Here is an 18298-nt window from a genome sequence, read left to right on the forward strand (position 1 = left end):
AAATAATGCAGCATGAAAATAATCCATACTTGGAGACAAAGGTGAGAAAAAAATCCATTTTTATAGTTCACCTCTAAGCCATCCTAGGACCAAAATCAAATGCACAGGGTTATGAGAATTCAAGGTCATAACTACAAGGAAAACTATATATTGCTGCTTACATGAAGACTATCCCTTCTTACATGAAAAGGTGAAATTAATCCTTGAAGCAGTAATATTTATCTGTATAAAGAATAATACTTCCAATGGACAGTAGTCACCTTTGCTTCAATACATAATTATAATAGGATAGTTAAACTTTAGTAGCCAAAATTTTAACTTATTGCTAGTAAAACCCCAAGGTTTCATTTTCATAGCCTAGTTAAGCTTTAAAATTCAACCACCTATTTGCATGAAAGCTTTTAACATCATTTTTGTTCAAGATATGGATGGAAAAGAGCACATTTAGTATTTTGTACTGCAGAAAAGAAAATGGTGAATATGCCTATCAGTACATTTCAGTAAAATTCAAGAAGCCCACCAGATTACAAAAAGCAAATAAGTGCTTGAAAACAAAAGGAATGAAGGTGGAAATATTAATGAGGTACAGCATCTTTCTTTCAGTAGTATGGCTACACAGTGAGCTGGATCCAGTCCTACTCAAGTACAATCAGCTTTTACACCTCATGTTCAAGTTATACACATTATTGTAGATCTTAGTCCTTGCATGTGTAATTAAATTATGTATGAACTGCTTTTTTGTTTGCTTGTTTGTTTCTAATGCATAAAAGGTAAATAGTGCATGCAAGTCTAAAACTGAAATGACATTTCTTAAAACACAAGTGCATTTTGACTGTCTACTTAAATCTCAGGTGCCTTTGCTCTAAGGAATTTGTATAAATAAAATGAAAGAGTATTAAACCACCAATGCTGCATTTGGAAGCAAAGAAATTTTTACTTAAAAAACCCATATATGGGCAATTAAGTAGCTAATATTGCATACTGCTATAAAACATTGGCTATAAAGCCCAACTATTTCAAATTAGCAAATGACAAGATAATGTAGACAATAAAGATACAGCAAAACATACAATTCACATAATGTGGAAGTTCACTTTTGATCAGTGGTTGAAGTATCAGCTCCATCATTCAGTTTCTGGTTTTGTATTCTGGTTCGAGTAGATGCTAAAAAACAAGCATGACAGTTTTACATTGGGCATTAAATAGGAAAAATAAGCGGAAGGCAAATAAGCAGCTAATCTGGCCTTTGTTCTACAAATGTGGTGCTCATTACAATGGACATGTGAAGAGAATGAATAAAAACAGTATCAAGAGGAATAATGAAAACTTGGCACAGAAAAACCTGGGACTGCATCAGTTATTAAAAGGACCTGACTTAAGAGCACAAGGGGGCACGAAACCCAACTGAGTCCAAGAACACCAGCACCGGAGACTATCACAGTCAAAATCAAGAAACCCAGACTTAGAAAACTGCACAGCTGTTTGTGCATGGCCAACACCCCATTGGTGTGAATGTTTTGCTTTAAACTACTCCCAGACTTTGAATCTCCCTCCCTATACAGGCTAAACTGCCTTCCTTCTGCCAGCAGGTGAATTCCAACAGGCTTTTGGGAACTGACCGTTTTTAAGGAAAAGGCTGGTGCTATGCTGCTTTTATTGTAATGATCTCTGTGTTTTAATAGATCTTATATACATGCACACCTTTTAATTCTATTAATGTTTAACTGTTTTTAATGACACCCCCCAAGTGTTTTAAGCTATTTCTATTTTATCTGTAAGCTGCCTTGATTCCCTTTCAGGGGAAAAGGCATCCTGGGTACCACTTAAGATTAAGTCCTCTGGTCAGTTCCATGAACAACTAAGGCAGAGTCATTCAGTGCATCAAAAATTCTACCTCTTCGTCTTGACATATACCCTGTCTACATGAAATCGGCTATTAGGACAGCCTTTCCCAGTATCGCCCTGAGCAATTTGGTCAGGGGGCTGATGGCACACCCCCACCCCAAGCACTAAATTAGCTTTGGGACGCAGTATCACCATGTGCAGCATTCCTATGGAGAAATCTTGCCCTTTGGGGATTTCTAGCTTGCTGGACTCTGCCCTATTTGACATACCGAATGATGCCCCCTCCAGTGCTTCCTTCCCTGCCTTTACTATGGATTTTGTATTCAGAGCTAACTGCATCCCACTGGTTTTCTCCAGTCTACCATGTTCTCCATATGCCCCTTATATCAATGCTCTCCTCTTAAGACCAAGCACGTAAGCTCACACTTACGGACTCAGAGGCGTCTAGCATTGGCATATAAATTTATACACAGCTTCTCTCCTTATAAAGGAGAGACGGAATCTAGGCATTGAATGTGTAGTGGTGCATGACAGCAGTTCAAAGAAGTCAAAGCACCACAGACTAAAACCAAGTGCCAAAGACATTTGAACAAAATTTCACCTTCATCTCTGGGCAAAGATTTATTCTGAACTGGACCCTCCTCAGTTCCTATCAACTTTCCCTCTGCAATCTGTTTTAAAGCTGCTTTGCCACCTTTATATTTTAAGTGTCAATAGTTTGGTTCCATGCTGGTTCAAGGGCAGCTTGCCTCTCTTGTACAGGCTTGGCTTGTCCCAAAACATTCCCCAGTGCCAAATAAGTCCAGGCCTCCTCCTCACAATACAGTCTCATCCACACACAGAGACCAATCTGCTGTCAAGCTGTCTCTGGGCTTGGAACTGTCGGCACCTCAGAGGCAGTTACCTTGAGAGTCCTGACTCAACATCCTACCAAGCTAAAATTCACTTCTAGGACCTCACAGCTACATTTCCCTTTGTCATTGGCGCCAATGTGCACCATGAGCACTGATTCCTCTCCAGCACTATCGACAAGGTTACGTAGGCAACAGGCTGCGTCCACAACCTTTGCACCAGTCTTGTATCCCCATCACACGCAGCTTTCTTGTTCCTAATGACTGACTGACCCACGACCAAGATCCCTCCACTCCCCCAGAGGAGTAGCTTTGGCCTGAGAGGACAATTGCTCATGCCTCAGGGAAAGGGTCCTTCTAAGGGATTGTTCCCCTCTTCCTCCTTTCCTGAGAATGTCGCTCTCTGTTATATTGAGAACTATTTTTCCCTGGAGACAAGAACTTACTCATTTCTGCAAGCTTTTGTTGGAACTTGGAATCTCCAGAGAGGTGTTCCCTGTAGAGAGAGAAAAGAAAGCATGGTTGGTTGGCTAGTGCCCCAGGGCAGCAAATGCGTATGTGCTTTCCCACTGCAAACCAGATGAGAACATGGATACATGTTTGGCAAACGGCACCGAATGACTTTCAGTGTACATTGCACCTAATCTCTGTGTGGAATTTCCAAGGGAGTGAAGGAATCTCCTTCGGCAGATCAGAACATAATTTAATCATTTAAAGCAGACAGAGTTTCTCATTCAAACTTAATGTGTGTGCGCACACACACACAGAGAGAAATAAACAGTACACTGCACTTTAGGCATTTGCATAATTTCATTTACTGTATGAAACCAGTTATATAACCATTGAAACAGAGGCTTCACCAAAATTTCCAGTGTCGTCATTTGTACTGTAGAAGAAACAAGCCACATTTCAATATAAAATACAGCAAGACTTAAGAGCTGTTTTGGAAAATTCAGAAACTGCCTTATCACTTTGTATAAAAATAAAACATGTTAATTGACATAATTCTACATACATACACTTAACCGAACATTCCATTCTCCTTTTAGAAAGTATTTTATATCAATGAAGACAACTGAATTCAGCCACTTTAAAAACAAGCTCACCTTCCATCTGCTTCATCTTGTCCAATATCAAAGTGCAGCTTCTTCAGAGGTTTGGGCGCTGTGCTCACTTCAGCATGGCGTTTTAGATTATGATCTCTGTTGCACACCATCTGGTTTATCTTCTGAAACTTTTCAGAAGTCTAGAATGCCAGAAAACCACACAAAAGTTGAAATCCATCCATTTATCTTAGAAATACAGTACTATGGGTTTGATCCAGAGTTGCCCTTCTGTTTGTGGAGGGAACAGATCCATCACAACCTCCCATGGTGCTCCAGAGGTCTTTCTACCTTTCAGAGGGCAAAGGAGAAACAGGGGTAGATCGCTTCCCCTTCCCTTCCTCCAGTCGAACATCGCAGGAATAGACCTCTACCAAGCACAAGACTGGATTCAAAGTCATCAAAGTCTCAGCAGGGAAAATCCATCTTTTTTCCTTTCCTTATTCTCGATACAACGTCACATAGATTAGGATAGGGAGCTGGTGTTTATTTGTTTTTATTTTTTAATATCATAGCACTTACTCTCCAAACTCTAACTATCACTCCTTCTGGGATACTGTGCTATAAGCGGCTGAGTGTTAATGGAGGGAGGAAACACAAAAAACCCTGAGCCCAAACCTGTTCAAGCTTAGCCCCGGGGGCAGGGAGGCCACTCTTCCTAGCCACCCTTCACTATGCTAAAAGGTTCAGGTAGGATGTGAGGTGGCAGATCCCTGGAGGAGTCCCTTGAAACCTGCAACCACTCACTGGGATAGAGGGGCCAGTAGTCTGACTGGCTGGAAGGCAGATTCCTGTGATCCCACCTTTGCATGGTTGGAATGCAGCCCTGTCCATTTGCTTCTAGCCCCACTCACCCCTGGCGTGTGGCCCTTGGAAGGCTGCCCATGAGGGAATCCAGATGTCAGGATGAAAGAGGGCTGCAACCCAGATGCTCCACTCAGTATGTAGAAACCACTAAAGTCAAACACCTTGGTACTCGTACGTTTCAGCTCCCAAACGATCGAAACCCGGAAGTGAGTGTTCCGGTTTTCAAACGTTATTTTGGAAGCCAAACATCCAATATGGCTTCCGCTATTGTTTCCGGTGCGCCTGCGCAATCAGGAGCCAATCAGAAGCCGTGCCTCGGTTTTCGAACGTTTCAGAAGTCGAATTGACTTTTGGAACACATTCCATTCAAAAACCAAGGTATGACTGTATCTCATTTTTGTGTGGCTCTGCTCACTTCTAAACTACCTTATTTTTCGCCCTATAGGACGCACTTTTTCCCCCTCCAAAAATGAAGGGGAAATGTGTGTGCGTCCTATGGGGCGAATGCAGGCTTTCGCTGAAGCCTGGAGAGCGAGAGGGGCCGGTACGCACCAACCCCTCTCGCTCTCCAGGCTTCAGGAAGCTCTCCGCAAGCCGTGGGAGCCCGGCACGAGGTTGCGCCGGTCTCCCAAGGCTTGCGGAGAGCTGCCTGCATCCCGAAGCCCGGGGAATGCTGAGAAGTGCGTCCCGGGCTTCGGGCAGATATCCACAAGCCTGGGGAGACAGGCGTGACTTCCCGCCGGGCTCCCTAGGCTTGCGGATAGCAGCCTGTTCTGGGGGCTGGAGTCGGGGGAAGCTCGGGTTTCCCCCGCCCCAGCCCCGTGCCTGGGGGGGGGGGAATATTTTTTTTCTTTATCCCCCCCCCAAAAAAAAACCTAGATGCGCCCTATGGGCCAATGCGCCCTATGGGGCAAAAAATACGGTAACTGGAATTCAACCACTTTAGTTCGCTTTTAATGATGGAGCTGAAATCAGAAGGGCTGGAAGATGACTGGGGGGGGGAGTGTTTAACCCTTTCCTTGTTGGTAAATTTCCTCTCAAAATTGCCCTCCTCAGGCTGCTCCTGTCTCACCTCAGTATAGGGGAAGAAAAACAGATTCTTGTATCTTTTCGCCTGAAGGAAGACATGTAGCTTGATGGGTGCAAATTGTGAGGGGAAAGAACCAACCACAAAATTGCGTCACGCACTCTTTCCGGTGTGTCCAGCAGATGTTCTTTATTTAAAAAGATGTAAGGGACAGGTTGTAGCTCTGTAATGTGCATCTTGACCATAATTCTCTAAATCCTTTTTAAAGCAATTATCATTTCAAACACAAAACTCACCCCAAACGATTCTCCTATTGAGACCAATATTCTGCAAAAACAAGAACGGGATAAAAACATAACTCATTTTTCTATTAAACTGATGCCAAAAAATTACAGGTAACTTGCATCTTCTGATTATTTTACTTCTGCGATGGCAGCTTTGCGTGGATGGGTGGGAAATAAATAAATGAATAAATGGAAACTGAAGGAAACCCACTTTCCATTTATTTTCATCTTCCCCACCTGCCTAAAGCTTTGGGAAGGAGGCACCAGGGCTGTGGCAGGGTCCTAGAGCCCTCCCACTTCCTCCCTAAAACTGGGCAAGCGCTTGCCCGCCTTTAGGAAGGAGGCACAAAGATAGATAGATAGAACTTTATTCACATTAGCCAATGGCCATGGCAAGAGTGAAACATTACAGCATACTCAGAAAAGGAAGTTTGGGAGGCACAAGGACTCTAGGACCCTGCCTGAGCTCTTACGCCTCTCTCCTGAAGCCAGACTTGGGCTTTGAGAAGGCACCAGCAGGGGAGCGCTTACGGGGGCTCCTGGCTTCACATGTTTAACCAAACTCTCGCATAAGATGAGAGGTACCTCATATACAAGGCATGACATGTGAAAACTGTCACGTTTGCAAGAGGAAGTTGCACAATGCTCCCCATAACGCTCAACTTCCTCCTTTTCACCCAGATTTAGGTGTCTTATCAGCTAGACATATCCTGTTCAAAGGAAAGAAATCAAAACCCATTTTCTTAACCCCCTAAACTACAACACAAGCTACTCCTGAGGGGGAGGGGAGAGAATGCTACAGACAAGGACTGATAACCAATGATATCCATATGTTCAACCAGTCAGAGTGAATTTCCTAGTCTGGGCATGATGCTATAGGTTGTTTGGAGGTGGTTCATTTATTTGACCCAACTAAACTAATTTTCTTGCTTCCCCTGCTCTCCTCCAGCCTCTTTTCTTCAGTCAGAGGCTTCATTTGGCTAAACAAGTTTTAGATGAGATAGTCATGACATAGCTAAAGTAGAAATTGAAAATCCAGGTTAAAAACATCAGACTTAATCCTTAATACTTTTTAAGGTTATCAATAATACTTCCACATTATCTTGAAAAAGTTTTCATATAAATCAGTAAGGAATATGACATAGCAAAAGCAAGTATTCTTGTAGTTAGTTTACTAGTTACTAGTAGCACCGAACAATTAATATAATATAATATAATATAATATAATATAATATAATATAATATAATCCCCCTATCTCCTGTAGCAGATATGGGGAAGGGGGACGAGATGACAGAGCCCCCTAAGCATTCACATAATGAAGGTATAGCAAGAGTCTGATCTTTTCAGCCCAGAAACATTCTATCTAGCTTGTTTTTGTGTTTGATTCAGTTATTTGCTTAAAGAAACAGGTTACCTACTTTGACCTGGGTGTCATTTTAGTGGGTGACAACAGCCCCTCAGAGAATTTGTAGGGACTCTTCAAAGGTGAGATATAGATGTTGTTTCCCGCAGGGACACGCAAAGGGGAATGAGAAAACTTGTAAGGGCTGTGAGGAAGGTGTGGCAGAGACGATAATATTGGAGGCTGTTAACATGAAAACATATGATTATTAACAACATCATAATCAATTAAACAGGCTAGTTCCTTGTTACACAAAAAAGGCCTCCAAGCTACTTGCAGCATATTTAAAAACATAAGGGTAAGTAAGACTAGATTATAACTTTATTCTTTGGTGAGCACTCGTAGCCAAGAAAGATTGTCTTCCATGAATATGGTCTTAACAGTGTGTCAGTTTATAATATAGATCCATTCACATAAAAACTCAAGTCCTTGGTTTAAAAATGCACAAAATAATCTACCTAACAGCAGCAGAAAGCTTTGACAGAGCATCAGTAGTGAAACATCAGCATCACAGTCCATCAAAAGCCTGGAGGAAAGAGGACGTTTTTATCTGGCACCAAAAAGATGATGTCAGCAAAGGTGCCAGGCAGACCAACCTGCGGAGAGCATCCCCCCCAAATGAGGATCCCCAGCTGAAAAGCCCCCCCCCCCCGGTCCTCAGAGCCTCACTGCCAGAAGGGACTTGGAGAAAGGCATGAGATGAAGAGCTAATGTAGTTTCATATCAGGATAGGCACCCTGTAATCCATCCAATTAATTTTTGCTAGACTCAGGACTAGACTCAGGACAGGAGCACAACTACTTACCTTATTGGAAGCATATTGTAAAATGTTAGTTTTCAGCTTCTGCATGAATATTGAGTTGTAGAAGACTATTATGGAATCATATCTTCCTTCCCCAATCAAAACACACTTGAAAGTCTGGACAGGATTAGAAAGTTATATATAAGCTCTCTTGAGTATTTGCATTTTCTTCTATTCTTCTACATAGCACAGTCCTAATAGAAGGGTGTCCCTCTATGGTTCCCATCCTGAGGTTGGATTGGTTTAAAATTGCCTTTAGATAGGACATTCCTGGATCTAACTCAGGAACTGCAAAAGTTCAAGACATCCTTTAAGGAACTAATGCATCCACACTGTTCAGCATATTCTATCATTTTCTCCCCCCCCCTTTTTTTATTGATACTTTCCCCACATACAGTACAATTAAAAACAAACTAATCTAAATAAAAAATGGAAAGGAGACAAAAGAAAAAGGAAAATGGGATGGCAACACATTTTCATAGTGCCATAATGTTTCAAATAAATGTTAAACCCAACTAGCAGCCATAATTAAAATAGCCATATAAAACTGATGCTGAAAGATTTCCCATACCTCTTGATTTGCATTAGTGAGTTCCTTATATGCTGTCACAATAGTTTTAAACCTGAGATCAATGTTCTTCACCTTGCAGATGCCATACATGGAGCACATCATTATCTATGGGAAAACAGAGAGTGCCTGTCAGAACTGGACATAAGTGAAGCCCCTCACTTCCATTTTGCTCCTTCACAGAGGTTAGAAAAGATGAACTCTAAGCAACCACTCAACAAATGGAACTACACACTATTTGGAATTACCTAAAAGTTTAATTAATTTTATTTAAGATTCCTATGTTGCTTTTCTATTAAAAGCAGCTGTACAAATAATAAAAAACACACAAACAAAATTATAACACAAAAACCAGCAAGCACTTGAATACTCCACTTGTAAAAAAAGGGGGGGAGATATCAATTTTAACATGCAACAAAATTTTGGAAAAACTGCACCATAGAAAACTGCACTATAGAGTGTTTTGCTATGTTGTCGCTTTGTTCCTCCCCCCCCCCATATTCTATGTCATGTGTTTCCCATTTCTTCAGAAGCAAGGGTGTTTGGTGTATAATGGTCTTGGCTACAGGCATGTCCAACTTCAAGGAGTCTGCGATACCATCCAGTATAAAATACTGGCAGTGATCTATCACTCTCTCCCCTCCCCCCAAGGAGGGCCCGCTCATCACCCCACACACCATTCCCCCCCCTGCAATACACACACACACACACACACACACACACCCCGTATTTTTCGCCCTATAGGGCGCACCGTCCCATAAGGCGCACCTAGTTTTTTGGGGGGGAAATAAAGGGAAAAAATTATTCCCCCCCCCCAGGCGCGGGGCTGGGGCGGGGGAGGCCCGAGCTTCCCCCGACCCCAGTCCCCAAACAGGCAGCTCTCTGCAAGCCGTGGGAGCCCAGGGCTGGCTCCCGCCGCTTGCGGAGAGGTCCGCAAAGCCTGGACGTGCTGAGCTCAGCGCGCGCAGGCTTCCGCATGCAGGCACCTCTCCGCAAGCGGAGGGAGCGCTCCCGCCGCTTGCGGAGAGGTCCGCGAAGCCTGGAGAGCGAGAGGGGTCGGTGTGCACTGACCCCTCTCGCTCTCCAGGCTTCACCGAAAGCCTGCATTCGCCCCATAGGACGCACAGACATTTCCCCTTCATTTTTTGAGGGGGAAAAGTGCGTCCTATAGGGCGAAAAATACGGTCGGTGTGTGTGTGTGTGTGTGTATATATATATCTATATCTATATATATTCAATAAGATATTCAATAAGAGGAGTCAAAAGGATCAGAGCAGGAGACGAAATCAAAGGCACCGCTTTTCGTGCCAGAAAACCAGCATTAAAATATATTTTTTTAAGGAATCACAGCCGCTGACAAAGAGCTCCCGGCACACACTCCAGGTCGCTGGCCATGGGCAATGGAGGGGGGTGGGCCAGGCTACGGGCTGTTGGGGTAGACTGAGGGAGAGAAGAAGGGGGACAAAAATCATACATGGTGGGGAAAACAGGCTGCCAACCTGGAGTAACTGGGAATAACAGGGCAGGCGATGGGGAGCGGCGGCGAATGTGGGGACCCCGAACAAGGGCACATGGCTGGGGAAGGGAGGGTGGGGGAACCCTCTCTGCCTCGCTCTCTCCAGCGTGGCAGCAGCAGCAACAGCAGCAGCAAAGGCCACCACCTCCCTGAGGCATCTGCTCTTGCTCTAATGGCTGCCGCCTCAGAGTCACCAGCGCTCAGGCGGGGGGGGGGGGCAGTGGGCAGAGACCTGCCAGGCTCCCTCTCTTCCACACCCGCCGCCTGACTGCACAACCCAAAGAGAGGTGCAAATCCTGAGGCAGCCAACCAAGCCCTCATCCATTGCAAAGATCCCACCCCTCTCCCAATGACGGACGCACGGAACAAGGGCAGGAGGGCCACACACGTGTGATCGACCGATTGACTGGTTGGTCGATTGCAATCGATGCATTGGGCATGTCTGCAATACAGCATTAATTTTAAAAAACTGAAAAAAAACCACTATTGAAAGAAAGTAATTATCTGGACCCCTTCAAATCTATTTTAAGGTGAAGGTTTCCCAATGAAACTTCCAAATTCCAAGGTGGACAACCTACAAACGGCAAAATATGTGGAGGGGGGACAATCTATTGCTTTGGTATCCTTCTGGATTTCCTGTCTGGGATGATGGCATTTATTACAGAGGCTCTGCTCTTACCTAGGAGTTAAATCCTAGAGGATAGTGCTGAGGGGCACACTCAGCTTAAGGCATTTAAGGTATATGTACCATGATGTTCCACAGTGCTCTGTTTCTAACCAATGCTATTCAACAACTGCATGAAGCTGTTGGGGGAGGGGGGTGCCATCCAGATGCTGAATGAATCCATCTCTTTTACATCAGTACCACAAGGAAACAGAAGTGTGTGGTTGCAAAAGGAGCTTGCAGATGAGCTAAGATTTAAGAAGGGCGTGTATAAGAAGTGGAAGAAAGAGGAAATCACTAAGGAGGAGTATACATGAGTAGCTAACAGTTGTAGGGTGACGGTCAGGCTAAAACTCAGAATGAGCTCAGACTTGCAAGGGAAGTTAAAAATAATAATAAATGTATCTTCAGCTATGTCTGAAGCAAGAGGAAGAACAAGCAACTGGTCAGTCCTCTGTGTGAAGAAGATTGAGAAACACTACTGGGTTTTTCACTTACTTTGCAAATTCACTTTGCAAATTTCACGCAACGTTTCTGAACCATGGAGAAGCTAAAAAAAGAAAGAAGCATAAGCTACACAAGACTGAAATCAGCTCACACCCGCCAGACTCATTACCTGGTCTAAGTGCCGGTCTTTCATAAGTTCATATTCATTTTGCAGTGTGTGATGAAAGAGTGTCCAGATCAAATGTTCAAGTTCAGGGTGATCAGATAGAAGACGCGAACATAAGTTTTTCAATCGCATATAAGCCAGCCAATGCACTAGAGAGGAGAGAGGAGAATCATCTTCAAATCACTGCTTGTCACATAATATTTAGTGTTGCAGAAATTTAAAGCAAAGCACTGTGATTTTAAATGGAACCAAGTTCCAGCCAACAGCCTATTTGCCAACCCTACAGCATTTCTCAAATGCATTGTTGCATTTTACACTTTTGAGCGGAGCGTGGTATGTACAGAAGTGAACTGCTCAGAAAAACAGATCTGCTTTTGATGCATCTACTCTTGTTTTAAAGAAATTATGCGGCTTTGGGTTTAAGAATATTTACTGTATTATAATGCATGTGTGTTATAGAGTTCATTAAAATGGTTGTTTCCCAGCTATTAACCAGCCAGTCGGATATTTGATATTTGCAGGTTTAAATCTAATTTCCAGTATTTGGCAATATGTTTTTGCCCTGAAAATAATGTAAGAACTAGCTATAAATCATTTAATTCTATTTCTCCTTTTAAATTACCCATCAGGATTTCTTTCAGATACAGAGGGAAGGTGGTATTATATAATTTGCCAAGTATCAGTCCAGTCCAGTGGTACCTTGGAACTTGAATATAATCCGTTCTGGAAGTCCGTTCGGCTTCAGAGACATGGCTTCTGATTGCCTGACAGCTAGGTTTCTGCACAGCGGAAGCCGTGTTGAACGTTTGTGTTCTGAGTAATGTTCGAAAACCGGAGCACTTACTCCCGGGTTTTCGTCATTCAGGAGCCAAAATGTTCATGAATGGACATAATAATTAGCAAATGTCAGAAGTATAAACCATACTGAATTTATGCAGATTTAGATGCCTTTGGTATACTGCATTAACTTTTTCCTTTGATAGGCATGGGTTAAATTTGTTGGAATATGTTTAAATACTGATATCCAGTCTATATCTTGAACAAAGTCTTTATTCCATTTCTTTCTAAATGAAAAGAAAGCTGCTCAGTTTTTAATAAATGGTGAAATTTGCTAATAAGGTTCTGTGAAGAACCTCTTATGCAAGTTTAAATTCTGATTAACGTTTTTGCTCAAGAGATCTTAAGCTGTGTCTGATTTGAAGGAAATGGAACAGAGACAGTCTCACGTCTGCCATACTAACCATTACATGGTTATCCAACTATTAGGTCTTGGATATTTTCCATTAGATTTTGTTTACATAAAAAAGTCTCCCCAATAGTTTGCTGAGTCTTTCCTTGTTGCTGTTTTTTATGCTACTAATGTTAATGGGGACAAGTGAAGCCTAAGATACTGTATGAATCTGAATAATAAAGGTATTTTAACATACAATAACTTTGATTCTTGCTCAGTTTCTTTCTTTGATAACCTTTAAATCTATTTACAGATAGGTAGCCGTGTTGGTCTGCCATGGTCAAAACAAAATAAAAAAAATCCTTCCAGTAGCACCTTAAAGACCAACTGAGTTAGTTCTAGGTATGAGCTTTCGTGTGCATGCACACTTCTTCAGATACACTGAAACAGAAGTCACCGGACCTTTCTATATAGTGAGAAGGTGGGGAGGGGTATTACTCAGAAGGGTGGTGGGAATGGGTGATTGGCAGATAGCTGCGATGAGCCTGTTGACGACTCTTAACGACTGCAATAGGTCTAACAGGAAAAAGCAAGGGGTGAGAAGGTGAAAATCTATTCTATTCTATTCTATTCTATTCTATTCTATTCTATTCTATTCTTTTCTATTCTATTCTATTCTATTCTTTAAATCTATTCTTTAGATTTTAAATTTAGATTTTAAATTCTATTCTTTAAATCTATTCTAATGTATTAATATTCTGCTATAGGAGTTCTGTCCTGTTTGCACTAGCTACAAGATGATTCAAAATTAACTGCACTACAACAGCATTCTTTTAATAAAAGAATGCTAAAAGATAAATATCCATCAGGACTATTTTAAAACTGCAATAAAAGAGAGATAAGGATCAGTGTCCTGCAGTTTCCAAATATATATGCTTGCATCATGAGTGCCCACTGCATAAACAAAAAGAATTTCTGCTTACTGATAGGAGCTACAGATCTACCACATCCTTTCACTCCTAGGTAGCTTTGAGGAACACAAGTTGCTGCTGCCAAAAGATCTGCAGAACACTGCATGCGGTTCTTTGCAAGCAACAGTATTTATTTCTCCATTATTATGAATTGCCAATCTTCCTCAAATGTTCAGGCCTGAAACTCATTCCCTCCCCTCCCTGCTCCTGACTGCATTCCTTCCCTTTCTCTTGATTATGTCTGTAATGATTATGTCTGTAACAGACGATCCAAGTGAGGCAGCCATTGCTGCTGCCCTTGTGTGAGCAGAACAGAATTCCACTCCTGCCGCTTTCTTGCCCTCCCCTTGCAGCCCTTTACAAGCTCATGGAAGGAAGACCTTCTGGAGCAGCTTTTTGGGGTGCAAAGGTGGACGTCATGGGAGGGAGAGAAAGGTGGAATCCTGTCACAGTGGATTCTGCCCACTGCCTGAAAATAAAAAAGTGTCACACAACACCAACCTTTTTTGTAAAACAGTGAGAGAGAAGTAGATTTATAAGGTTTTTGAGGATGGTTTGCCAATGCGTGCTGACCATCTGGAGGAGGATATACTGAAGCGGAAGACACCTTTTGCTTGGGAGATTTTGTTGGGGACAGGTACCTATGGAAACAACACAAAACCAACAAAAATGGAACACTGGATGCTAACCATGAATGGAACATTTCTTGCAGAATAAGCAAGTGAGTCTGCTGGGGGCTAACTATATCCTCCCACTTGCTCCAGGCAGGAAACATGTGGCTAAACTTCACCACTTCCTCCATTGCTCCTCCCCAGGCTTACTGTCACGCCCAAACCTAGATGGAAGCTCCTCCAAGATCACAGATAACGTGTGGAAATAATACATATACAGAATATAGCATGGAAAAACTAGTAAAAAAACAGGGCCTCTAATGTAACTCTGTTGAGGGTAGGAATGCCCCATCCTTCAGTGATTGCTGCATGAGGCTTGGAGCTGTTTGTATGCAGGGTCTGCTGGTTGTTATCACACTTATTCTGCTGGTTAAGTTACATTCACAGTAACTTGGGAGCCAACTCCTAGGGGCCAAGGTCCCTTCAGCCCCCCCCTAAAATATTTGAGGGGGATAAGCTCCCCCAAAGTTGATGGGCATCACTATTCAAATGGTGTGCATACACCATGTCTTGTGATCAGTTACGGAGGGTGGGGCTTCCCTGAGTGTCCCAAAATTTTATTCAAGTTGGCCCCCTTGCATGGTAAGTACCATTTGGTGAGTGCATGGTCAGTGTTGCATTTTCCTAGCAAAATGCGACTGTGCAATGTACCAGGGCCTGTAGGGACAAAGGGTGGGAATCAAAACACCACTCCCTGAGGCAGAAAAACAAAGACCACCACACCTGATGCATGTAGATCCACTCTGTACTGTCTCGTAAATGTGGGCACTGGAGCCCCAGAGAGCTGCCCTGAAAATGTCCTGAATAGTGGTGTTGGTAATGAAGGCTGCAGTTGCAGCTGCTGCTTTGTGGAATGTGCTGTGAGCCCCACAGGATAAGGAGCCTGGCACGCCACAGCTTCCCAAGCAGCCCCTTCAAGGCCTTTGCCTCAGAGCGAGGAGCAAAATGTGAAATGATTCTGTGCCTGTGTGCACACAGAGTTCTACAGACATCTATGGTGCCCCTTGCCTGCTCAGGGGAGAGAGCATGGAGATATCAGGAAGGGAGCACTGGCTCCTGTTCTCTGTGGAAAACAGGAATACTGTATTTTCCGCACCATAGGACGCACTGGACAATAGGACGCACCTTGTTTTAGAGGGGGGAGAACAAGAAAAAAATAAATCTCCCCCTCTCTGCCCAGCGCCCCTTCAGCGAAGCGGCAGGAGGTGCTGCGCAGAGAGGGGGAGCATTTTCCCCCTCTTGTTTTCCCGCTCTAAAACAAGGTGCCCTTTAAGGTGCGTTCAGGCGGCTACCTTGGAAGCCTGGAGAGCGAGAGGGGTCGGTGCGCAACGACCCCTCTCGCTCTCCAGGCTTCAGGTTCCTTTCGACCTGCTCTTTGGGGCTAGCGGGGGAAGCCCACCACCAGCCCCAAACAGCAGGTCAGGGAGCAGCGGAAAGGCGCAGCGGAGAGGCTGCTGCCATAGCCACGCGTCACCTCTCCAGCCAGGAGAGGGTCGCGGGGTGCTTCTTTAGCCCCCCGCGCACTCTCCCAGCTGGAGAGGTGACATGCGACTATAGAGGCTCCTGCCATAGCTGCGCGTCACCTCTCCAGCTGGGAGAGGGTCGCAGGGGGCTGCTTTAGCCCCGCACGCGCTCTCCCAGCTGGAGAGGTAACGCGCGGCTATAGAGGCTCCTGCCATAGCCGCGCGTCACCTCTCCAGCCGGGAGAGGGTCGCGGGACTATGGCATCTTCGCTCCATAGGACACACACACATTTCCCCTTCATTTTTGAAGGGGAAAAAGTGCGTCCTATAGAGCGAAAAATACGGTATATTATTATTATCTTGAAGCAAATCCTTAGAGTCACAGTCACTGTGGACTGTACATAGATCTTTACTGATGGATAACGCACTGATTGCAGAGGCTCCTTGCGCCAATGCCATAGCACTCAGAAAAGGTGTCTTGAAGGACAGAAGCAGAGCAGTTCCACACAGTGACTCAAATAAGTTTAGTGAAATACATGGACATAGCCAGAGAGGCAGCCCCTCTGAGTCAAGCAAATAAATAAAAATAATTAACTGACAGATTCTATCACAGATAACTCAGTTCTGCTCTCCCCCCCCAATAATGCCTGCCCCCCCCCAATCCTGGCTACACCCATGGTGAAAGTGTTGAGTATTGTGAAAGTGTTGAGTATTGTGTGTAATTCCCATTTAGGGGATCTGTGTACTCTTAGTGGAGAAATAAGTGTAGTTTCTCCAAGAAATCTTTGACATGTGGGTGGACACTGAGGCCAGACAGACACCCTGGACTGAAGCAACTGGAGGAGCTTCCCTCCTCCTGCCTGAAGACAGAGGAAGCCCTGGAGACACTGCTCAAGGGAGGCTCTCAGAGAACCCACGCCCTGGGCCAATGAGGCACTAACAGAACGAGTGAGGGACTCTCTCCATAAAATTGTATTAAAGCTCTTTCACAATACAATAAGGTACCCCGGATCTCACCTGTAACTGCAAGCACTTGGCAGTCATTTTTATTATTTCTATGCAATTTTACACACACAATTTTACTTACTGAGCAAAACTAAATTATATTAATTTAACCAACATATCTTTTGAATTCCCAAGTCACGTTACAACTTTTTAGCACCCCTCAATTTTGAGCTTTGAAAGTTGAAAAATTCAACATGCCCTACCGCTGCAGTAATGCAATCTCAAGGTTGCCGGTGTGTGGAACCCCTTGGTCAAACAGTAGTGGCAGGTTGGCCAGCTCAGTTGGGAAAAGGTGCGCCCCGTGGGAACCCCATGGAGATGCTATCTCATATGTGATCACTGCCTATGCCTGTGAACTTAAATGGAGTAGATGACTTGCTTCCAGTCAGAGTAGGCAAAGAGTCAATGGACCAAGTGAGTATCTTTACAGTCTCATAGGGCTCTGCCCATAATTTTACTTACAGGTCTGCAGCAGTGTGGTTATGCTGAAGAGGCTGAGTGAAACAGTTGGGAGGGTCAGGTTGGTCAGCCTGCCCACCTCGCTCCTTAGACTGCTTTATGAGCTCAAATAATGGTGAATCCTAAAACAAATGCCAGCAACATAAGAATCTGATTAGTTACTGTACTGGAGTTCTCTTAAGTTTTTTAATTGCTGAAAATAACTAGAAAAGAAAAAGTCTACTACAATAGTAGGCCTGTATTTAGATTGTAATCTCAGGTGGAAGCAATCACTCCTTATCTGTTAGCCTCGCCCTTATATCGCTTTCTGAAATCATTATTTGCATAAGCAAGCAGGTGCACCTCTGCATAAACGGTTGAGTTTGAGTGACAATAATAGCTTTGTAATACACAGAGCAGCTGTCTATGCACGAGCTGCAAAACAAATCAGGGAAAAAGCTTTAGATAAAATAGCTGTATGTTGTTTGGGTGATTGGGGGGTTGATCTGAAATCAACCTAGATTTAATCTTGTTTGTGTCTTAGGTACCTTCTCTCTATTATGGCTGTATGTTCTGTATTATTGCTACAGGTTTGTCACGGCCTTTGGCTAGAACAATACCCTTATGAACTTGGAACCTGACAGAACTTGGCGATTTCACTAAACTCTAACTGGTCTGGCTGCCCATCAGAAATACAGAATTACCAGAAGCATTCCAGTTTTCTCAAGCTGCTCCCTTCCAACCTTTCAGTTAAGAATCCATACAGGTAAATACTAAAAACTATTTTCAAACAATTCTTTATTTCTCTGTAATGGTGGACTGACAGTTCAATGTAGGTAACCAGTATGTGACAAAGACAGAAGAATGCTGTATCTGAAAAGAACTGGGCTCAATGTTTTAGCTGTTTTAAAATGCACCATTAACTTCCTGTTAAATGAGGAACTGTTCAAGTTCCTCGTGTTTGAAGCAGGAACTTCTGGAAGGAAATCACAAGCCAGGCTCACTTCATGGTAGCAGTCAGAGAGGTTCAACAGTGAAAGTGCTGCCTCTCCATGCAGCCTCTAATGTTACCTGGAAGTAACTTCCATTGAAATAT

The 18298-nt window shown here is 43.6% G+C and overlaps 1 protein-coding gene across 3 annotated transcripts in view; it reads right to left on the minus strand.

Annotated features, from left to right (window-relative positions):
* Positions 1–42: 42 nt before the first annotated feature.
* Positions 43–18298, minus strand: part of RB1 (RB transcriptional corepressor 1) — a 52800-nt gene continuing 34544 nt past the window's right edge. For all 3 annotated transcript variants that reach the window (XM_081868786.1, XM_081868787.1, XM_081868788.1), the window contains 10 exons: positions 17227–17345; positions 14127–14266; positions 11487–11632; positions 8694–8798; positions 8126–8239; positions 7337–7503; positions 5930–5960; positions 3803–3942; positions 3143–3192; positions 43–1164 (listed from right to left, as the gene is read on the minus strand). In XM_081868786.1, the coding sequence (XP_081724912.1) occupies positions 1091–1164; positions 3143–3192; positions 3803–3942; positions 5930–5960; positions 7337–7503; positions 8126–8239; positions 8694–8798; positions 11487–11632; positions 14127–14266; positions 17227–17345 (1086 nt within the window). In that variant the 3' untranslated portion in view covers positions 43–1090. The remainder of the gene's footprint in view (positions 1165–3142; positions 3193–3802; positions 3943–5929; positions 5961–7336; positions 7504–8125; positions 8240–8693; positions 8799–11486; positions 11633–14126; positions 14267–17226; positions 17346–18298) is intronic.

Source organism: Podarcis erhardii (genome assembly GCF_964252035.2).
Source record: "Podarcis erhardii genome assembly, chromosome: 1".
NCBI lineage: Eukaryota > Metazoa > Chordata > Lepidosauria > Squamata > Lacertidae > Podarcis > Podarcis erhardii.